Here is a 24,464-nt window from a genome sequence, read left to right as displayed (position 1 = left end):
GTTGAATTCTGGGTCACGTCGAATGTTTGATTACACATTGCTGGTTTTAAATTAAATGCCCTTGTTGGACATGAGGGGACTCAGCAGGAACAACAGGGGCAGAAGCAGGCAGCAACAGTAAAGAGACCTGCCACTGTCTGCCAAGGACAGCAGGCAATTTCTCACATGGCTAGCAGCATTAAAGCATAAGTTGGAGTGTGAATAGGCAATGCGTAAGCCAGAGGGCCTGATAACTTGAAATAGCCAAATGAACTCTAACTTAGCAGCAAACCTGTTAGCTGTGCATTAATAGCCACCATTCCAACAGGGCCTACCATCTCAACCTGTTAACCAGCACCTAAAAAGACTTCTGTCTGCAAAAGAGACCCTGAGCTTCCAGTTGCCTGTCACTTCAACACACTATTCCATTCCCTGACCATTATCTCTTCTCAGGGTTGCTGCAGTGCTCCAGTGGAGCTCAGCACAAGCTGGAAAAACAGCACCTCATTTTCCACTTGGGAACACTGCATCAATATTGAGTTCAATAACTTTAGGATTTGAGCTCTCCCATGTCCATAGACCAGGCCTTGTTATCACACAAAATTAGAGTGGTGCTGGAAAAGCACAGCAGGTCACTCTAATCTTGACTCTAACTTCCGCCTTGTTATCACACAGTCTGTTATTACACACAACTCATTGTTAGCCACTAACAATCCCCATTAGCTGCTCAATATCCACTCCTTTTTCTATCCAACTGTTCTCCTCTCTCCTTGGACTCTATCTCCATCTAATTGTTAATCCACCTAGATTATTAGTCTAGAGACATTACCACTACACTACCAACTTGCCCAAGAAATGAGAATTAATCAAAGAGCAGGTTAACCTCATCCGTTCTAACACTTGGATTGTCTGAGGGGTGGCATTACAGAGAGTTGTTAACTAGTCAGTGGACACATTCCAGGAGGCTGATCTACCAATTCCAACTGCCTTTTGAGACAAATCACCCTTTCTTTTAAATCCCCGTCATCTGTGATATCTTTTATAACTAATGCAATACAACTGCACAGTTTTGGTCTCCTTATTTGAGGAAAGATGTAATAGCATTGGAGGCAGTTCAGAGCAGGTTCACTAGATTGATCCCAGAGATGTGGGGCTTGTCATATGAAGAGAGATTGAAGAGTGTAGGCCTGTACTCTCTGGAATTTAGAAGAATGAGGGGAGATCAAATTGAGGTGTTCAAGATGATGAAAGGTGTGGATAAAATAGACATGGACCAGATGCTTCCTCTTGTGGGGCATTCTAGGATTAAAGGTCACATTTTAGGATAACGAGTGGCAAATTTAAAACAGAGTTAAAAAGAAATTACTTCTCCCAAAGGGTTGTGAATCTCTGGAATTCGCTACCCTAAAGTGCACTGGATGCTGGGACCGTGAGTAAATTTAAGGACGAGTTAGACAGATTTTTAATTGGTATTGGGTTGAAGGGTTATGAAGAGAAGGTAAGAAATTGGGAGTGAGGAGCATATCAGCCATGATCAAATAGCAGAGCAGACTCGGTGGGCTGAATGGCCTAGTTCTGCCCCAGTACCTTATGAACTTACAAATTATTATGAAAATAGAAATATTCAAAGATGATTTTTCTCCTTGGTTTCTCATCCGTTTCCCTGATATTAGTTTTAAATTCCTGAAACCTTGTTTACAATCTTGGAGGGTTTTCAATCCTAGTGCTAAACTGTTGGAGCCTGACTAACAATGGGTGTAGAAGCTGGTAGGTCAGACCTAGCAATAGCTCAATGTTTTCACACAATTGTCTAACTGCACTTCACTGAGCAACTGAAATCGCCACTGGTAATACATTCAGATACAAGGTTTGCTTTAGATTGATTACTTGTGTGGAAATTTCCTAAAGCCAGCATAAAATGGACATTTTTTTCTCAAATGATTGTTGCTAAATTTGTCTTTTGGTCCAATAGATACTGCTGCAGAGGGTACACTCCAAGCAACTCAAATGAAACTCAAGAGGGCGAGGCTGGCTGATGATCTTAATGAGAAGATAGCCCAAAGACCTGGACCCTTGGAACTCGTGAAGAAGAACATAATTCCTGTAGATTCAGCCGTCAAAGAAGCAATCAATGGTATTTATAAAGTTCGCCCGTGATCCTGGTTTGGGATTTGTCCAGTTACTATTCGTGATTTATGCATTGGTGTCTTCTATATTCAGTAAGATTCATGCTAAAGTGAACAGATTTGTTTGCTGCTGTGCGTGAGAATTCACAAAGTTATGCCCCAAACTCTGAGATCTTGATTTTTTTTTATCAATATTGTCAGCAATTTGGAAATGAAAAGAGAAGTTAACAGAGCTGTTGCCTCTAGTGATGCTGTTTTTCAGGCACTTGCTGAAATTTTCTTAATAAATGTTCAGTAGCATCACTACTTCTATTTTCCAACTTTAACCGGTACCTGAGATCATTAGGAACTCTCAATTTATGTTTTTTTTTGGTGGATATATAATGCAAATGTGATCAACAAGGTTTTCTTTAAAAAAATGGATTGTTTTCCCAATGAAAGCGGTTTTAATTTTCCATTAGCACTGCGTTTGCACTATTTTTACCGTTATCTTTTGCCTTTGTCACGCTCATAAAAGTTCACTGAAGTAATTTTCCTGGAACCCCTATGATTGGCAACTTGTAATGTTATTTGGAAGACATCTTATGATAAATTTGCTTTTCCTGATATAAAATTCATCAAATGATGGAAGCATCACTTAACCCACATGTGTTCCGCTGTCATTAATCTAACCTATTCAGTAATTTTGTGCCAGTTGAATCACATTGACGGTGTAATGTGCGAGTGTAATTTGGCAAAATTTGTTTTTTTCCATTGTCTTGTGATAACTTTGGCACCCAGTTCCAACATTTTGCCTACACAAGGAATCTTGGAACTAGATATTTGTTCTATCTGAACTTCTAAGAAAAAACTCAACAATGATCAGAGTATTATCCATGATTTCATATTTCATGTCGATAACATCTGGAAAATGCCAAAGCATGCAAGTTGCAGGACGTGTTGGAGAACTGTCATTTCTTATTGATGACTTAATGACAAATATATCATTGCTACTGAACCAAGATGTTAAAGATGGTACTAGATTTGGTCTCCAGTTTGATATGAGTGATATGGCCTCCGCTGTATCTGCTCCCAGGAGGACCAGTTCCACCACAGAACACACCAGATGGCCTCCTTCTTTAGAGATTTCCATTTCCCTTCCCACGTGGTAAAAAATGCCCTCCAACGCAACTCGTCCACATCCCGCACCTCCACCCTCAGACCCCATCCCTCCAACCGTAACAAGGACAGAACCCCCCGGTGCTCACCTTCCACCCTACTAACCTTCAGCCACCTCCAACTGGCCCCCACCATCAGGGATATATTTCCCTCCCCACCCCTTTCCACCTTCCGCAAAGACCATTCCCTCCATGACTACCTGGTCAGGTCCACGCCCCCCAACAACCCACCCTCCCGTCTTGGCACCTTCCCCTGCCACCGCAGGAATTGCAAAACCTGTGCCCACACCTATTCCCTCACCTCCATCTAAGGTCCTAAAGGAGCTTTCCACATCCATCAAAGTTTCACCTACACATCCGCCAATATCATTTATTGTATCCATTGCTCTCGATGTGGTCTCCTCTATGTTGGGGAGACTGGACGGCTCCTAGCAGAGCGCTTTAGGGAACATCTCTGGGACACCCGCACCAATCAACCACACAGCCCCGTGGCCCAACATTTCAACTTTCCCTCTCACTCAGCCAAGGACATGGAGGTCTTGGTGCTCTTTTACTGCCGCTCCCTCACCACCCGATGCCTGGAGGAAGGACGCCTCATCTTCTACCTTGGAACACTTCAACCCCAGGGCATCAATGTGGACTTCACCAGTTTCCTCATTTCCCCTTCCCCCACCTCACCCCAGCTCCAAACTTGCAGCTCAGCACTGTCCCCATGACATGTCCTACCTGCCTATTTTCCTTTCCACCTATCCACTGCACCCTCCTCTCTGACCTATCACCTTCATCCCCACCCCCATTCACCCACTGTACTCTTTGCTACCTTCCCCCAACCTTCTCCCTGACTTATCGCCTCCATTCCCACCCCATTCACCTATTGTACTCTATGCTACTTTCTCCCCACACCCACCCTCCTCTTATTTATCTCTTCACCCTGCAGGCACTCTGCATCTATTCCTGATGAAGGGCTTTTGCCCAAAATGTCGATTTCCCTGCTCCTCTGATGCTGCCTGAACCGCTGTGCTTTTCCAGCACCCCTCTTATCTAGAATCTGGTTTCCAGCATCTGCAGCCCTAGTTTTTACCCTGATATGAGTGAACCATTGCCAGCAAGGGGAGCAAACAAGAGTTGGTCTCAGTGCTCAGACTGGAAAGGGACAAAATCAAAATTGTAGCTACTGGTTGACATCCTTTGGTGTATGTACTATATACATGGGTGTTCATTGGGGACCTGATTGTTTTTAACAGTGGTGGTTCCCACAATTAAATATTCTGAACTGTGTTTCAATGCAACAATTAATGCCCATTTTGTGTGAGTATTCATGGGATCAAGTCAAAGGAAGAGCCCACCCCCTCAGGAGGTCTGGGGCAAGTTAGCATCCTCAGGGAGTAGTGGAGACTCAGTGGCTTGGAGAGAGGAGGAATATGTCAGTGTATTCATGAGAGAATAGAAGAAAGGAAGATAATAAAACTGCGCCCACTTTATTGCAAGAATCACAAATCCAGGTCAACTTTAAATTGAACAGTAGACATGGAGAAAAAAACTATTCCCATTAGTAAAAGGGTTGAGAGTGAGACAATACAGATTCAAACTAATTGGCAAAAGAAGCATTAGTTACATGGAGCAAAAATTCATGCAGCAAGTGGTTAAGGTCTGGAATCCTGTGCCTGAGTGTGGGTTTCAGTCAAGGTCTTAAAAATCAAAGGCCTGGAACCTGAAAGAGAAGAATGAACAGGATTAAAGGGACCAAAACTAAGGTTAGGGTTACTAGGTTAATTGTTCACTCAGAGATTTGGTACAACCTCAATGGGCCAAGTGGCTATATATGTGCTGTAACAACTGTGTGGTTCAGAAATTTACCTTAAGACAATTTTGTAAAGAAAATACACATCAGTGACTACTTGTTCAGTTTATTTCATTTATGGTAAAGATCTTTTGTAACGTCATGAATTATGATGGGTGCAGTTCTCCCCTCCGTAGAAATAGCGAGTAAGGTAGCAACAAAGGCAAATAGGTTGGGTGAGTTGGCCCTGGAGAGAAACTCAGCCCGTTCTGACCACCTCTGCATTTAGAGCAAGGCCAGAAGGTCCATTTGGGATCTTCTTGATTCACCAACAGTTAAAGTCCTTAAATAGTCAATTAACAGCCATGTAAGGGCTTCAACAGATGACTAGCCTAATTGCCCACCTTTCCAGCAGGCAGTGGCTGGTTTCCCAATTGGAACCGGGCAATATGCTGGCTGGGTTAGTAAGGAGGCCTCCATTTTCCCCATCATGGGGGAGGGGGAAGGATTTCAAGGATGCAGCAAGATAGGGGCCGCTGAAGGTCAGCCCCTCCCCTGGCCTCCAAATCATCCCAACTCCTCTCTCTCCATGACATCATCTTGCCAGACCAGAATGAAAAAGGCTTGTCTTTTGTACCTTTGGATTCAATGAAGACCAGGTTTCAGCAAACAATCTCTAGGACCCAGAAGGTATTGACCAGTCAAAGTCCAGCAGTTTTTAGAATAGCAGGTCTTCAATGTTGGGCCCTGTGATTCAGTGAACAGCTGGATCATCAACTTTGAGCCAGCAATTGGAGTTCAATTTGGTGAGCTTTCTTGTTGGTGTGGGCAGGGTGTAGCTTTGCAGAGAGTTTGTTGCCACTGAACATACACAGACACCCCACCAACACCCCCATGCCACCCCAAACTTAGGCTGCAAAGTGGAAAATCCTGGCCATGGAATTTGGTTATCAAGACACAAGACAACATGTTTAGGTCATAAAACTGAGAACGTCAAAACAGTTAAGAACCAATAACCTGAGACTGTCATCCATTTGAAACTCCATAACCCACCAGGCTATGAACCAAGTGCTGGAAAATGGAATTAGAATGGATGGATATTTAATGACCAGCATAGACACAATGGGCTAAAGGATCTCCTTCCATGATGTCAAACCTCTATGACTCTATTTTGACGACGTGGACCGGTATATCTCATTTTTCAGTTTCCCTGTTTTCTGCTGCTGGATAGCACAAGGACTGAGTTCCTAGCAAAAACTGAGAATGAGATCATTTAAGAGATTATCTTACAGACAAATGTAAAACAGTGAATGGGAATCATAAATCCTATTTAATATTCCAGCAAATTTTCAAGGGTGGGGAGATGGGGCATGGGTTGAATCTATTAATAGGCAAATATATGACTGACATCAGGAGGTTTTGGCTTAAAGATGGAGCAGAAAGTGGGCTGGATCTTCAGTGAGTGAATAGGATCGTTGAGAGAAATCGAGATGCTGCTGATTGGAGTTTGGGAAACTCGAAGGAGTGATTTTACCTCCATGCCCCACCTAATTTAGTGCAGGGCACAATGAATGCTAACATTTGTTTTCCAGATGCAGTTATGCCATTGAGCTGAGGGGTTGACATTCAATATCAGGTCATGACCAGAGTTTGAGAGGAGGGAGAGAGAGATCAGAAAGGTCGGAGGAGGGGTGTAGAGGGTTCAGAGGAGAGGTAGCTGCTGAGGAAGGACAGGGACAGATCAAATTAAAGAGGTCACCGAGTCATAGAGATGTCCAACACTGAAATAGACCCTTCAGTTCAACTCGTCCATGCCGACCAGATACCCTTAATTAATCTAGTCCCATTTGCCAGCATTTGGCCTATATCCCTCTAGACCCTTTATATTCATAAACCCATCCAGATGCCTTTTAAATGTTGCAAATGTACCAGCCTCCACCACATCTCTGGCAACCCATTCCATATACACAGTACCCTCTGCGTGAAAAAGTTGTCCCTTAAGTCCCTTTTATATCTTTTCCCTCTCACCTTAAACCTGGGCCCTTTAGATTTGGTCTTCACTACCCTGGGGAAAATACCTTGGAAATTCACCCTATTCTGACACAAGAGATCACAGAAAGATTGGAAGGGTCTGATCAATCTAAGTTGGTTAAACAAGTCATCTGAATCGAGAATGGGAAAAGCATTTAACTTCTCTATCCTTTGACCCACTGGCTTTCTTGAGATTTAGAAAATGTAGAATTAATTGAAAGGAGTGCTTAACAATGAGGTACTCGGCATCATTATAATCTAGAGGTTGCTGACCTTTCTCCTATCTCAAGAAAGCCAGAATTTGGCCGGTTGAAAGCGAAATATATTTTTAATATTTCAACCTCCCAGCCAACCTGAACCCACCTACTTGTTGAGGGGTAGAAATCCCAGTTACGGTAACATGTGATTAGACATGTCTGTGGAGTGTGTTCGTTTTTATAAAGGACCACACATAGTACTTCCCCTTATTTTTTATAGGTCTACAATCTGAAGTTGCATCTCATGCCTGTTACTTACTTACACTTGGGGAATTGAGGCCTTACACATCCTCAGCTGGGGATGTTATTGTTTTAGCTATTGTTCTAAACTTATCCCAAAAGCTGTTTAGGCAGAATTCAAAGTATGAACAGCAGAACAAACAATTTATTTTTGTGTAGTGTCAAATTATATGTCTTGGGATACACTATAACGTCACAGCAAGATCTATATAGATATTGGCATCAAATGTAGTTGACCCAAGCTATCAGATACCACTGCCAACACAACATGGCAGCCTCCCCATGATTATTTGACTTTTGCCATCAACAATTTGAGATGTAGAGGTGGATCTCTATACCAGCAAATGGACTGCTCTGCTCTGCATTATAGCAGCAAAACTCAGGCATTTAAAAGTGCAGTTTTGATTTTTAGTTCTGTATCTCTGAATCATCACGGTAGAAGGGATTTGGATTGATCCTGCACCATTATTAAAACTTCCACCTGTACAGGTGGCTTTTCAGAAAACCACAAGTGCCTTGCCTGCAATTGTCTGCTCATTGAGCTCAAGGAAAACCAGATTGCTGACAGCACATCCCAATGGGATGCACAGCACAGATGAGGCCCCAACATCACCTGGAAAATTCCATCCCAAGCCTCTTGTTTCATCTGTTTTGAAGGAAATTGGTCTTTGGGGTTGCTGATGGTGTCACGTTAGCTTGTATCTTTTCTCTTGCAGGTTTTCATGTGGAATTCTTCCCTGGTTACAATTCATGTTTGGTGGTGATGAATGGATGTCAGTGTTCTGATTAGATTAGATTAGATTACTGACAGTGTGAAAACAGGCCCTTCGGCCCAACAAGTCCATACCAACCCTCCAAACAGCAACCCACTCAGACCCATTCCCCTACATTTACCCTTCACCTAACACTACAGGCAATTTAGCATGGCCAATTCACCTATTTTTTGGACTGTGGGAGGAAACCAGAGCACCCGGAGGAAACCCGCACAGACACTGGGAGAATGTGCAAACTCCACACAGATAGTTGCCTGAGGTGGGAATTGAACCTGGGTCTCTGGCGCTGTGAGGCAGCAGTGCTAACCACCGTGCCACCTGTGTTCTGTTTTCATATCTTGCACATACTGTATTTTGGAGACATTTGCTTTTGAGTCATTATTTGTATCTTGCTCTACCCTGTGCATTTTCAGTGATATGCTCCATAAAATAAAGGTTAACCACTACATCCACTGGTCTTCAGACTCCACAATTTTCAGCTCTTTAAAGTTAATAAGCACAGATCGTCTTAGTTTGTGCGGGATTGTTAGCTGTGTTGTACCATTGTGTTGCGTAGGGGTTAATTTGTTAAGCAAAAAAGCCATTTTCAATTCCATATTATATCACATCGTAGTGTGTTGTTGGTTTTCTGCAAATCACAATATGGGTATTTTTGAAGTCAAGCTTAGAGTGATTCTGGAAAAGCACAGCAGGTCAGGCAGAAGCTGAGGAGCAGGAAAATTGATGTTTCTGGTAAAAGCCCTTAAGTACACATATATATTTCTGTCTTTTATAAAACATTGTAATAGCTTCCATGTTAAAGGATTGACTTTCGAGCATGGTTTAAAATGAACACGCTCTTGTATGTGCATTATAAGGGGCTGGTGATGGAGAAGGGGTAAGTGTTACCTTTTACATGCAAAGGATCTGACTGTCCCAGGAGGAAAAATGGGTTTGCAGGGACTGAGAATTGTACAGGGCCACAGTGATTATCAGTACTGCCCTCAAACTGGTGGAGGAACAAGATTCCTGAACCAGCCACTACATTACCTCTTGAGATTGCATTTTCTTTCTCACCATTACAAGCCTATTGCTGACCCACTGACATTATTATATCCATGGAATTATGCAGTCTTCTTGAGCAACATCCATGATGTATATGGCTAATATTAGATAAGGGGGCCATAAAGAAATTATTTTATTGTGCAGTGACCATTTTGCTTGCATACTTAAAGGAATCAAGTGTCAGTGACATTGAAGAGAATAGAAAATTGCTCGGTGTTGGCTTTTGAAGAATGCAGTTGGTGATCAATGTTGTTTTCATTATTTCATCAATTCATTGTTTCTTTAACTGATGGAAGGTGACAGTAGTAGATGCAAAGAGCCTCTGGTAAGATCTCTTCAAAATATTTATTACATTGTTGGTCAGTATGCCACAACACATGGACGAATGAAATAATTTGTATTCTAGAGACTGTGTGCAGGATACTTGAGTTGTGATTGCAATGAATCACAAGGAGGCTGAATAAATTACACTGGCTTAATCCTCAAGCCAGAATTAAAAAGGTTCACAATACGGACAGTTTTAACCGTAACTAATGTCCATGTCACTGCCAAGTTTATAAGATATGATGTTTGAATTGAACTGTAATTTGAGGTAGCAGATAGATGTGGAGCTGGCTGTTTGCTGATATCCAGTGCATAGCTGGAGGGTGAATCAGAAGCTGTTTATACCCAGGTCCTTGTCAGCACCTTCAGCACAGAGCCTGGAAGGATAAAGTCCAGCGCAGAGGCTGAATCCATTATGTTGAAAGATTACAACAGACTCACAGGCTCCTGTGGCAAAGTACACTTATGCATTGGCTCAGCTGAAGATAGGCAAAGTATGGCACCCATCACCTTCACATCGTATAGATGATTGTTTCTCAACGAAGCATTGATAGACAATTGAGATATTTTCAATCCCATTTAGTTTATCATGATTTAATAAAACATTAACTTATCATTAGCTCTGGTTCTTGTTTACTGAGCCAGAGATTAATTGAGCATTTTTCACTAAGTGTTTGTAATATTTTAAAGATGTGATAATAGTAATTGAATTATGTAATACTAAGTAATCACCGTCAGTGCCTTATTTAGCTGACATAAGTCGAACTTGCTTCTCAAAGTTAAACAAAGTTCTGCAACTCCCATGTGACTCAGTGAGTAAGTTAATTTCTTGGGGTCTTATTGGTTCACACTTACTGGTTCACAGGTTTGATCCTTCACATGCTAGAAGTTATCAGAACTGGATGCTTTATCGCACTATAAGAGGACACATCAGTGAAGATTGCCTTTCATGGTCACTAATGCAGTGATCCCTGTTCAATTCTTTGCATGTTCCATGGGAACAAACTGAGCTTGAATGTAAATATTCCCAATGTTATACAGCTCACCAACATTCACTGCCTAAACTGAAAGAGACAGCAATGAGCTGCTCATGTCGATATTTCATGCTTCAGTCAAAAACACTGAATGTTATGCAAGAAGAAATTGAGGGAAAGGGAATTTCTTGCATGAAATATCTCAGTTCTTTCCAGGAGGTATCACTGACCCAAAGCTTAACTGGACCAACCATATAAAGGTTGCGGCTGTGACAATGGGTTGGAGACTGGGAATTCTGCAGTGAAGAACTCCACTCCTGTATCCCCAGTGCCTAGCTACTGTCAACATGGCACAAGTCTGAGTGTGATTGAATACTCTTCACTTGCATGGGTGGGTGCAGCTCCAGTACCATTCAAGAAGCTAGACACTATCCAGCACAAAGCGACCCGCTTAATTGGCACTATACTCACCACCTTCCCCATTCATTCCTCTCAACCAAAGAGACCCAGTGGTGCAATGCAGAACATCTACAAGATGCACTCTAGTAATTGATCTGATTTTAGGACTAATATTGTCATTCCTTCGCTGTTGGTGAGTCAAAATCCCAGACTGTGAGTGTGCCTACACCCCAAAGAATGCAGCAGTTCAAGAAGGCAGCTCACCACTATTGTCTCCAGAGCAATAAGGAATGTGCAATGAATGTTGGCTTAGCCAGAGACACTTCTATCCCATGAGTGAATAAAGAAAAAGAAGGTTGCCTCCAGTTTGTTCTCAAATGCTTGACCCCATTATCAAAATAAGCATTAATGGGTAAAAGTGGGGCAAAGTATCAGACTAGGAAAACTAGAAGATTGATATTACCGATCTTACAGACAAGTAAAGTTCCTCCTGCAGTGATAGAAGTATTCAAAGCCATGCAATAGCTGCCATAATATTACTATTGGAACCCAGGAGTGAGCCTCACAGTTTTCTTATAGTTAACAGCTTTGACCTTTTGCTTCTCAAAGTATGCCTGCATGCCTCTAGATGTCAGTGTCTGTAATGAGAGCCCTCTGTTTTATATTATCAGTCCATAAATACTGCTGTCCAATATTTTCTGTAGCATGTAATGCACCAGTATGTATAAATCATGTGAAAGGACATCTTTAAATAAGAGTGACAGTGACAAACCCAAAGCATATGTGTCTACACGTTTGTATTGCCAAGCCATGTTGACCATCTGCTATGCTGTTTGCTTTGCGTTATTGGAGCGCAGTCATTTGCAGAGTTGCAGGCACAAGCCATCGGGGGTGAAATGGGCTTCAGATAAGCATGAGTCGTACAAAAGACACTCTTCCAAAGTGTCAGTGAACCAGCTAATATAGGGCGTCTACAGCAGTCTGACCAATATTTCTGTTCTTTCTTAAAGATTAATATTGTACTAAGGCCATAAAATATACAGTCTTATACAGTTAAGGGATGTTAATAATGGGGAATGAACTACTCTCCATTTCAGATGTCCACCAAAGATTCCTAAGTGAGCTCATTCTCCTGTGCACCAATAATGTACTTCAGATATAACCTCAGGAACATGCCCTCTTCCTACACTTGAATGGCACATTTCCATCTCTTATACTGTTCATCCCAACTCTGTTTGGATTTGTCATCACACAATCTCCAAATTGCAACTGTCCAACTTCAGTCAAGTTTCTATTTTCCCCAATTATGACACTTCATAACCTCAGAAGAAGAGAAGACAACATTTTTTTGTGATGCTTGTATTTACTGTTCCTCTCTGAGTTGCTTGAGAGATATTCAGACCAATCTGAAATCCCTGGAGAGCCCAGGATTATCCTGGAGGGTTGGCAAACCAACCACTAAGTAGACTATTCATCCATTAGTCTTGGGCAGGTTCGAACAAAGGACTGTTGTGTCTGTGACACAGTGCAATGTCCAAACCATGTCACAAATTGTATTTTGATTCTGTGTTCAAAGGAAGATTTTAAAATTTGATACAGATGAATAGACAGGCCATAGTGTTGTTGCACTTGATTTACAAACAACACAAATTGTTTTAGAGTCACAGAGATGTATAGTACAGAAACAGATTATTCGGGTCTAACTCATCCATATTAACCAGATAAGCTCAATTTAACCAGTGCCATTTAGCATTTTTTGGCCCATATACCTCCAAACCTTTCCTATTCATATACCCATCCAGATGACTTTTAAGTGTTATAAGTGGACCAGCCTCCATCGCATCCTCTGGCAGCTCATTCCATACACATACCACTCTCTGCATGAAAAAGTTGCTCCTTGGGTCTCTTTTAAATCTTTCCCGTCTTACCCTAAACCTATGCCGTCTAGTTCTGGACTCCCCTACCCTGGGGAAAAGGTATTGATTATAAAATCATGCCCCTCATGATTTTAGAAACTTTTTAGCCCCTTAGCCTCTGACGCTCCAGGGAAAATAGCCCTGCCTATTCTGCCTTTTCCTTTAGCTCAAAGCCTCCAATCCTGGCAACGTCCTTGTAAATCTTTTCTGAACCCTTTCAGGTTTACCAACATCCTTTCTATCGCAAGGAGACCAGAATTGAACAGTTTTCCAGATGTGGTCTAACCATTGTCTTGTGCAGCCACACTATGACTACCCAAATCCTATACTCAATGCACACTTTACCACAATAACAACCTCTTGTTGTATTTCAATCAGTAAATATTTTCTCCTGCCTGTAAATGGTTCTTTTGGTTTATTTAATAATTTATTAGTATTAATAGAAGAGTTTCTACTGTTGCAACAAGAACAACTGTTTGAAAAACTGCTTGTTTCTGAAGATCTGTCTAAGGCATAAGGTGCTATCATAGGACATTTAGGTGTCAGATAACATTTTGATTATATTGTACAAACCAACAGTCAGTTAGATACTGACAGGATGGTTATGTGGCAGAATTAAAAACTTCTCTCCTCCAAACTTCACTGAAGTGCTGTTGCTTTCCCTTTGTTGTATTTGACTAAGTGTGTGACTGAATGATAAATGCCAGAATTGCTGTTTGTCAGATCACATGGCAAGGTACAGTGTCCATTCCATTACCTAATGTTCTGCCCCCATCAACAGCTACAGCTGGCTATGTCAAGATAGTCCCATTTCTCAACACTTCAGTTATCAGGAGACCTCCGAGGTCAAGAGCTATTGTCAGTGTGATCCCATAATCTTGGAAAACTTCCTAGCAATTTATGCACTCTGATAGTAACAGAGCATGGCTAAAGGAAACCTTCAAATGACTTCATTCTATGATTCAGTCTTTGCCACAGGAACATTGTGTTCTTTCTGTAGTAAAAGCATTTTGTCAAGTCTGTATAGACATGACCATTCACTGCTGTCTGCGCGAGTGAATGACAACAAGCAGGGCATGTAATAACACTTAGTATGAGTCATTTCATGAGTTCACTTTTGTATATATCTATCTTAAAAATAATGATGTCCCATTACAGCAGTGCACATTCCTTAGTCTCCACAAAGATATTTTAGAAAGCTTTAAAACTCCTCTGTTATGAAAACATATATTCTGTTGCCTTATGAGCTTGGCAACTTTTTCTATTTTATAATGGGTTTAATTTTGTTTTTAACAATGCTTTATCTTGTCCACAAAGTAGATTGAAATCCATGTCTAATAAAAGTCTCTTACAAATATCACCTTGTGGTTCATAGGTCATTCTTTTTATAGATTCAATGAAGCAAACTTTGTTCGTTGAATGAATGTCAGAAGACGTTCAAACAAATTGTGTGAACAACAGAGTGCTGACTGTCTGGCATACAAGATCTGTCCCGAGTGGAGAATTGACTGAGGAAATACTTAATATCGGGTGAAAGAGTAAAAATGTATAGCATTCCTGACCTCAGACCAAATATTTGTGAAAATAATCCAATATTTGTTCATATCAGATTTACATATAAATATTTACAGTCACACTTTCTCATTTAAAGTTTCTTACTGTGCATCAGGAGTGTTGTTTTGGTTTCAAATCTGTTATTAAATATTGTAAAATGACAATTATCATCAGCACATACCATTGTATTTGTATTTTCAAAAAAAACCCCTCTCAGTATTAGAGTGAGGCTGCCAAGTGCAGTCCCACACGCTACTAAAATAATTGTTGGACAATTGGAAAAGCACGCATCAAGCTCAGGATGATATACTTTGGCATCAGGCTGTGTATACAAATCAGCTTACTGCATTGGACACAAAGGCTGATGCCACGTGCCTTACACCATCTTTAATCATAAGCAGGGGGAAAAAAGGGTGTGTGAGGAATACATTTCTGACCTCATATGAAAATATATCTCTAGTATGCTTCTGTACATTAATTGCTGACATCCTTAAATAACTCTGTGAGCATTTTTAAGTGAAATAAATTGCCCACATTCATTTTTTAAAAATGCTATACAGTTCCAAAGAGAAGGAAAGCAACTTTGAGAACCATGAGTTACTTTTCAATAAACTGGCACAAGTGATACCACATTGGGTGTAAATGTCATCAAACTTTGGTAGCATTGAATGACTAGTTCACTTCCTGTCTCAAAGTCGAGACATGTAACATGGGTCAGGAGTCTCAGTAATTTCAGAATGAGACTCCACACTGAACCATAAAATTAAAACCTCATGGACGCATTAAAACCAGTGGATGACAGAGTGCTCTAAGGCAATAACTTAATAAGGTGATTCTATAAACATTATGTACTGTGAAATTAATGCATTATTTTGCACTGTTTTTAGGCAATCCTGTTTGTTACATACTAAGTGGGACCACAAGGAAATCATTATAATAATTTTTTGGATTAGATTCACTACAGTGGCCCTTCAGCCCAAACAGTCCACAGCAGCCCTCCAAAGAGTAACCCACCCAGACCCATTTCCCTCTGACTAATGCACCTAACACTAAGGGCAATTTAGCATAGCCAATTCACCTGGCCAGCACATCTTTGGATTGTGGGAGGAAACCTACACAGACACAGTGAGAATGTGCAAACTCCACACAGACAGTCGCCTGGAGGCTGGAATCGAACCTGGTACCCTGGAGCTGTGAGGCAGCAGTGCTAACTGCTGAGCCACCTTGCCGCCCCCAGAAATAATAGAATTGGCCTTTCAGTTTTGTTATTGAATTTGCCTTCGATGTCAATACAATTAAATGGCACCTTTAAGTGCATATCTCAAGGTATTTCATTTTATTACATTCAGAAGCTGTTGCTTGGTTCATTAGAAACCCGAAAGAAAATACACACATCAAAAATTCAAACTGCATCTGACATTGTGCAAACAAGTGGCTGACATTGTGATTTTTTTCCTTTGTCAACAGTTGGCCAAGTTAATTTCCCAAAAGCCCCTGATACATTTTCCTTTGAGGAGGATAGCAGCAATGATGCACTGTCTCCAGAGCAACCCAGAAGTCAAGAATCCCAGGGATCAGAGAGTTCGCCATCTGAGCCAAAATTCACAGAGTCATCATCACCACTAGCAACTACTACAATACAGGTAGGTTACCACTTTTTGCCTGAAATAGTGGATCAAGATTATTTCTCTGTTTGCAACAAATTTGCTTGGTACCTTTCATACCATGGATAATTTAATAAATTAATTGTACTCATATTTGATGCCAGTGTGAAAAGATTTTAGTTTTGCTGTTTTGTAAATGAGATTGTAAGTTAGATTTGAAATCAATCAGACTGAATTTGAGCAAATCATTTGTAGCAAATTCTAATATTGTCACCACATGTAGCGTGAAGCAAAGTTTCAATGTGCTCAAGTTTCTAAGTGATTAAAAAAGACAGAGAGTTTTTGTTTGAATTTAGCTTGCTTCTGATTATTTATTCATTCTCGGGATGAGGGCATCGCTGGCTAGGCTCTCATTTATGCCCAAAGGGCAGGTTAAGAGTAAACCACATGCTATGGGTCTGGAGTCACGTGGAGGCCAGACTAGGTAAGGATGGTAGTTTCCTTCCCTAAAGGATATCGGCAGGTCTTATTGGTTTTTCCGACAATTGATTCCCGGTCATCGTTAGACACTTAATTTCTGGATTTTTATTGAATTCAAACTCCATAATTTGCTATGATGAGATTGGAACCCAGGAGCCCTGGGGACTCTGAATTAATAGTCTAGCAATAATACCACCAGGCCATCACCTTCCGTGGTTCCTGGTATCATCAGAGATTTAATTGGCCATTTATTAGCATCAGAAGTTAGCCAACATTTAGATGAATGAGCACTGTTTTGCATCTATATATAAGCTTGCACAAATATACATTGCTCCAGTGTCCATTATCAAGAGGTGATACAGACCTGATTTTATAACTCAAATGGGACTAGACTAATTTAGGATATCTGGTTGCCATAGATGGGTCAGACCAAAGGTTCTGTTTCTGTGCTGTACATCTCTATGACTCTATAACTGAAGCAAATCCATGATCTCTTCCTGGGCTGTTTCCTTACTGAGGGTTTTGTAACTACTTTGAACATTCAGGTTGATGTTTCAAAAGTGTTTTGTTGTGTGGTAATAATTCTAATGGAAGTAAATTTGAGCAGCCAGGTTGCATTTTGACAGGTAGTGGAATTGCTTTCCATGCCTCTTGTAGTATTTGACCTGAAGAAAATAACCATTCAAATAGCTAGGTTGCCTTGGAAACCCAATGGTTCACCAGAAGAGAGCGTGCCACATCTGCCTGACCTGATTTTTTAAAAAACTGACTCTAGTTAATACAATATGGCCAACTCATAACGCCCTCAAAACTGGCCATTCAGTCATCAAGGCAACAGCAAATAAATAACCTTACCAATGTCTCAGATGCCACTTCTATACTGATGAACTAAAATGGCCATACAGGAGCATACACTTCATTGTCACAGCCTTGCATTCAAATTGCAGTGTTTAGAAAATTTTCATTAATCTACCGCCAAGGACACCACGGTCTCAATGCAAATCTCAATGCAAGATTATTCTTGTTCATGTTTCTGTGCAGTGCTAAAGCAAATAGCATGCTGAGCTGTGTATTTCAAATCGGTCGACTACAAGACATGTTCAATAACTAAGCAGTGTTCTTTTCAGACCATACTTGTTTGTCTCTGTATTCCAGAGGACAAGCAAGGTAGCTGTAGGAAGTTCAGAAAAGCAGCATAACAATGATTCAAGGTACTTGATATCTGACATATGAAAAATCTTAGAGAAATTTGAACTTGAATGATCTTGTAGGGGCATATAGAATAATGTATGATAAGGTAAATGTAGGTAGTTATTTTCAACTGAATGTGAGAATATGTCAACTTGTACTGCATTGCAATTAACCTCCCAAAAATGGTATCTTGTTATCAACTCCCCATGTGTTTCAAGAAATGGCTAAAATGAATTAAGTTCACCACAGTAATTCACATTCATTAATGTGAGTCTCTGCAATGCCATTTCTGACCCAAAAAGGGAATAACTAAAACTGTGAAGCCTTATTCCTTCAAATCATAAATTGTTTCTTTGAATGTCTTGAAATTTAAAATTAAATGTATTTTTCTTGCTTTGCCTATCTGAATAATTTCTCGCAGTCTTGAAATAGAATCTTTATTCATAAATTAATGATTACTAATAAATTTAAGACTGAAGTCAGGAAACTGTTCTTCACACATAAAATGGAATTCACAGTAAAGCAAGTGAAAAACCTTTGAATTATTTAAGAAATATAGATAGTGGAATGGAAGGAATGTAGGATGTTTCTGGAAGAAAGGTGGACCAAAGGACTGTACATATTTGTACTTATCTACTGATCTAGTGGAAAACTTTGAGAAGCCTGCCAAAACTCACTTTTCAGATAGTTCTTTTAAATGACTAAGCAGTGCAGAAGGGCCGATGACCTCAGTTCAGGACAGATCCAGCCAAGATGTTGAGGAAAGAACATAGAGTGAATCATGAATCTGTATGTGAATTAATACAATGAATCACTGTATTGACTTGGATATTGTGAAGGGTTTAGATTAAAGTGGTGCTGGAAAAGCACAGCAGGTCAGGAAGCATCCGAGGAGCAGGAAAATCTACGTTTCGGGTAAAGCTGATGAAGGGCTTTTGCCCGAAACGTCCATTTTCCTGCTCCTCAGATGCTGCCTGACCTGCTGTGCTTTTCCAGCACCACTCTAATCTAGATTCTGGCTTCCAGCATCTGCAGTCTTCACTTTCGCCTTGGATAATCCAAGTCCAGGATGTGAACCCTTGACGTATCAAAGAGGACCTTTTCTCATAGCTCTAAGGGGAGAGTCTCAGAGCAGGTTTCCACAATGGAAACTGACACTTCTGTCACTTTCCCAGAGGTTGCACCAGTCTGCTTCCAGGATTACAGCAGCAGGTTGATGTAAATGCCCTGTGGACCTTCATTGTAATGACTGGGTTTTGAAACAGAAGGGAAGGCAGGGATGAATGGATCGTAAAACTCTATGAATAATGTATAACTTTATTGATAAAATGTGCTATAAGGGTTTCACATAATCGCAAAAAAGAAACAATTAGAGGCAAGAGTAAGTGGAATAGGTCATCTGACGGAATATTCCACTTGTTAGATTTTTCTTCCTTTCCCAATACGCAATTCTGGAAATACACAGGCATCTAGGATCTTAGTGAACAACAAGATTATCCTGATGAAGGGTTTATGCCCAAAATGTTGACTGTCTTGCTCCTCGGATGCTGTCTGACCTGTTACGCTTTTCCAGCACCACCCTTTTCGACTTGAACAAGATTATCCCCCGAAACCAATTCAGTGATGGAGAGGAATAAATAGAAAATACAGTGAGGAAAGTAGAAGGAATTAGAGCCAAATTTGATACAAAAAGAGAAATACAGAGAGGGAAATAAAAATTGTACAACAAAATTATGAAAAGAGACGGAGAGGAAAATTGCAAAGAAATCATTTTTTGAAATTTTAAGAACCTCTATCTTCTTGTCCCATTTCCCAGTCTTGAATGCCTTGGCATCGAAATATTTATTAAATGTTATGAGGTTTTCTGCCTCTACTGCCCTTACAGACAGTGAATTCTAGATTCCCACCACCATCTGAGTGAAACAGATTTTCCTCACATACCCTCTAAACCTCCTGTCTCTTACCCTGAATCTATACTCCTGTTCTATGATCCCTCCATCAAGGGGAAGTTGCTCCCTGTTTATGTCCCTCATAATTTTATACATCTCAATCATATCCCCCATCAGTCTCCTCTGTGCCATGGAAACCAACCCCAGTCTGTCCGATCTCTCCTTATAACTGAAATTTTCCAGCCCAGGCAATATCCTGGCATATCACCTTTGCATCTTTTGTAGAGATATCACATCTCTCCTATCACGTGGATTCGAGAACATAATACTCCAGCCGTGGTCTTACCAAATTTTTATACAGTTCCAGCATATCCTCCCTGGTCTAAAATACTATGTCTCAATGAATCAAGGCAGGAATCCAATCCGTTTTCTATAGGATTACAGGATTTTGATTGTTCCCTTCTGGACCAGTGAGTTGGAATGTCATGGCAAAACCATTAAGTTAGCCATTATAAGGGCCTGTATATTGAGTACCAGTTCCAGATTTCCACAACAAATTCAACTCATTTTAACAGTGTAAATGGACCAGTTTCATAACACATGGAGAGGTTCATGGCATGATGCAATTTTCACAAGGCTGGTAGTGTAGCAGCACAATTTGTCCAGCAATTTATGCATGATTCAGATCTCATGGGAAATCTCTTCCTTCAACAAATTGCAACAGTGTTTTGACACTCTAAAAACTTCATGTGCTGGGTGCTTGCAGTATTTTAACCAAAGAATTACAGCCATTGTCATCAATACATAGGGTAGTAATCAACTGCTTTGAAAGTGTTTTGTTGTAAAGGAACATGTTATATTTTCTCTGATTTTGGGAGATTGAATTCTTTCCAAGATTATGTATTAACTATTATTTTGTTTGATAATTTATCGTTGCAAGAGCTTGTCAGACCTTTGAAATCCTTGCTATCATAGAAATGCCCATGAGTAGGTCATAGCAATTTCTGTCATCTTATATGACCTTAGTTAAAAATCACACAACACCAGGTTGTAGTCCAACAGTGAATCCACTGTATGACCTTAGAAAGTGCACATACAGAATGCATTCTTGTGTCAACAAATCTCAGTATGGATTGCATACATTACAATTACATATTACACATTCCAGAGTTGAACAATATATAAATATATGTGAGGAATGGTCAGAATTTGTTCAATGTTACAGAGAGGCCAAAATTTGAACATTTGCATCCAAGTTAAGATATTGATTTCCCTGTGCTGGAGCACTGTATTTTGTATTGTACTTACAAATATTCTATGTATATAGAGTCCATGTATATAATGTACTCAACTGATATATATACGTACAATAATATCTGTATGTACATTGTCCAGAAACCTAGGCACAGAGACATTACATAGCTTTGTGTAAAATCTCCATCAAATGAATTTTGATCTACTGTCAGCTCTATACGATGTTGTCTCCATATTCTTTGTATTTGGTAAATTAATATTACACTGCAGGTGGGAGCAATGATCATTACTGTGTCCTGTGTTTGCTGAATGATTGTCGAACTGAAAGTGACAGTTTCTTGGCAGCAGCTCTGGCTCTTCATACCAATATCTGGTGCACTTGGCAGTGGGCATGATGATTTTCCAGGCACAATTGTCAATGTGCCAGCAATTGTAGTTTGTGGCATGAGACTGATAAACTATTATTGGTTTCACGTGTCTGAACATTTAAGTGAAGCCATCTGATCTGATAGATAGCTCTATGTATCTGAAAGGTCCAATTACATGTGCTTACTCTTAGTTTGGCAAATGCAAGACTGTTTGAAAAGTATTTGCAAGGTCAAAAAACCATTTGCAGCTCACAGTTTTGTTGCAAACGTTTTCAGCTATAAATGACTGTCAAACAGTCATAAGTATATAATTGCCAGGAATGTAGAGCAGGCTCCACTTGAACAGCGACAGGTCTTAGAAATGGATTGCTGGATGACTTGTCAATGTCATGATTTTCCAGCCCTTTGCTGTTTGGATCTCTCAAGAGATTTTGCTTCTCAATCCTTACTGACAGTTTAAGATTATCTTACGAATAATGCAGAGGAAACCTGTTTGTTTTAAGTCTGTGTGCAGGGTTACTCCTGGAGATCAGTTGGGAAGGTTTGAATGAAGATTTTCAAAAGGATTGCTTTTTAAAAAGTCAATCAGCATTGATTGATGTCTATGAAGTGCTTCCATCTATACCTCACCCTCTGTCCAAAATGTACATGAGAGAACAAATGTAAGAAAAGAATAAATGAATTAAAAAAGCGAATAGCTGAGATTAAAGACAGGAATGGTGAAATGAACTGGGTGAAAAATGAAACTGCCTTTATCGTGCGTGTGTTATGAGTTTGTTAAAAACAACATGCCGTTCACATCTGCAGCATTAGGGGTATTACTGATGAAGATCTATTCAGGCTTTATAATAATCCTCTAAATGGTCTTTTGTAGAGCTATGGTCACACAACTGAGATTTTAAAACAATCAAAATAACTCTTCAAAGCAGTGTACATTTTTCACTCATGCGTTTATAATTTTGAATTTGTAGCTTGATGTATGTTTGTCTGTGTTTTGTGGATCCAGGATTGAGGAGCCGACCAAGCTCTCAAGCACACAATATGCAAAGCTCAATTTGAATTCAAACTATGAAACGTTCCTTTTTTTATGTTGTTTCACATTTTTCTCCACGATAACTATTACAAATTTAATTGTGCAGTTGTAATTTATCAGCAGCAACTTGTCAGCTCAGCCAAGAGAACTGGAAATTTGAAAAATTAAGTATGTCACTGGATGCTACCATCATCTTATTGGTTTGTAAACTGTAAAGTGCTTTGGAACATACAGCTGTCGTTGTAAGGTGCTAGGTCAATGCAGATTTTCACCCTTGGTGCTTAGTTCAAAACTCTATTCAGATTTGAGCTTTGCTGTCCTCACCAGGGATACTTTCAGAATCCTTTACAATGGTAACAATGCTTTATTTTGTTAGTAAAGAAGAAATTTGAATAAATAGGGCTGATTGCATTGTAATAAACCATACCTTAGCAGTTGGCTATTGAGGAGTTTGATGTTAGGGTGATATCCATCATAGTGTTTGAGGAAATACTAGTGGAGGAGAACAGCAGCAGAGATGCCGAAAAGATGAATCAGTCATTCCATTGACTAATGATGGACTAATGATTCCATTGTGAAATGCTAAAGATTAATTTAGCCTTCAAAGTGTTTTAGACTTGGCTGTATAAGATAAAAAAATTTGATCATCCTTCACTCCTTAGATAAATATCAAGTTGTCCCCAGAATAAGGAACAACCCCATGTGTCAGCAAACGTGATATATCAGAGCATATTTTTAAAAATGATGCAGTATCAAAGCATCTTTTCCTCGTGCTCAAGGATTATGTGGACAACCAAAGAGATTATTATTATCAGAGTCAAATCTGAAAATGGAGGAATAACCACAAAGCATGCAGCCAAGTAATTTTTTCTGTTATTTTTTACAGTATTTGCCTCACCTCTCCCAGCAGTGTGATCTAAACAGGACTACATCTAACAACCAGATCAACCAGCCAGGAAGCCAAAAGCAGCTGAATGGGCAGATTAGCACACCAATACCAGTGCCAGCTATAGTTAAAGTAAGTTTGGATCGATCTCCAATGAGAATTATCATCAGAGCATAATAGATAAAGCAATCAAACTTACTTTAATGAGATATTTCAATGGGAAATTAAAACCGTAATGTTACAATGGAGTAATTGTGTGGAAAGGATGTAAAAGACAGATATACTCAGTAAAATGTCAATATGATGTTTTTAATTATTTGCGACAGGATAGTTACAAAAATATTCGCCTTCCTGTTCCCTTCCGCTGAGGGTTAAAGATTTTCACAGCTTTTACATGTTTGTTTCTTCTTTCACAAGATCTGCTGTCATTCATACTGCTGTAGGTTTTTGACCTTCCCAGTTCAGTCTTTTGATTTCCTGAAATTTTGGATTGGTCCAAGTTGGAATTCCCATTAAAATCAGACACAGGTTGTACTGCTTACATAAGTTTAGACTGTCAGTGGCCTGGTTTCCGGTTGATATGAAGCTGGTATGGGTTAATATAATGTGCAACCAAATCTGTTATCAATGCTTTTGTAAGTTCCAGAAAGCACTCTTCCAACTTCTCCAGGACAGCATCCCAGCTGCCACCCTCTGTAAACCTGAGGTCATCCAAAACTCGCATCAAATCCCATTTCCGCATCACAGCAATAATCATTGACCAAAATTAGCTTCCAGTCTGGAAGTACATTGATTTTAAAATTTTCACTGCCGTTTTCAAATCCTTCCATGACTTTGTCACTCCCAATCTTAGTAACATCTTCCAGCCCTATAACCTTCCAAATCTCTGCTTTTTTTCCAGTTTTGGCCTCTCATACATCCGTAATTTTAGTTGCTGAGCTTATGGAAGCTGTGTCTTCAGCTCCCTAAAACCTGAACTCTGGAACTGCCTTGTGAAACGTCTCCATGTTTTTATCTCCCTGCCTTCTTTCTTTTCTATGTTCAGCTGCTCCATAGAGTCAATTGCATTTTCTTGTTAAAATCCCTCCTGATACAGCTGTCAAATTTTATTTCAATACAAAATTTCCACTGAACACCTTGGGGCCTGAGAACAGGTATAAAATGCAATTTTTTGTTGTTAGGAGGTGAAAGGTGTTTGGCACAAA

General features: G+C 40.0%; 1 protein-coding gene across 3 annotated transcripts in view; it reads left to right on the top strand.

Annotated features, from left to right (window-relative positions):
• myocd (myocardin) overlaps nt 1–24,464 on the top strand; it is a 128,636-nt gene that overhangs the window by 70,060 nt on the left and 34,112 nt on the right. For all 3 annotated transcript variants that reach the window (XM_072558304.1, XM_072558303.1, XM_072558302.1), the window contains exons 5-7: nt 1,952–2,113; nt 16,022–16,197; nt 23,260–23,391. In XM_072558304.1, coding sequence (XP_072414405.1) covers nt 1,952–2,113; nt 16,022–16,197; nt 23,260–23,391 — 470 coding nt within the window. The remainder of the gene's footprint in view (nt 1–1,951; nt 2,114–16,021; nt 16,198–23,259; nt 23,392–24,464) is intronic.

This window comes from Chiloscyllium punctatum, chromosome 39 (assembly GCF_047496795.1).
Source record: "Chiloscyllium punctatum isolate Juve2018m chromosome 39, sChiPun1.3, whole genome shotgun sequence".
Lineage (NCBI taxonomy): Eukaryota > Metazoa > Chordata > Chondrichthyes > Orectolobiformes > Hemiscylliidae > Chiloscyllium > Chiloscyllium punctatum.
Note: the sequence above shows the minus strand (reverse complement) of the source record. Positions and strands in the feature narration are given on the sequence as shown.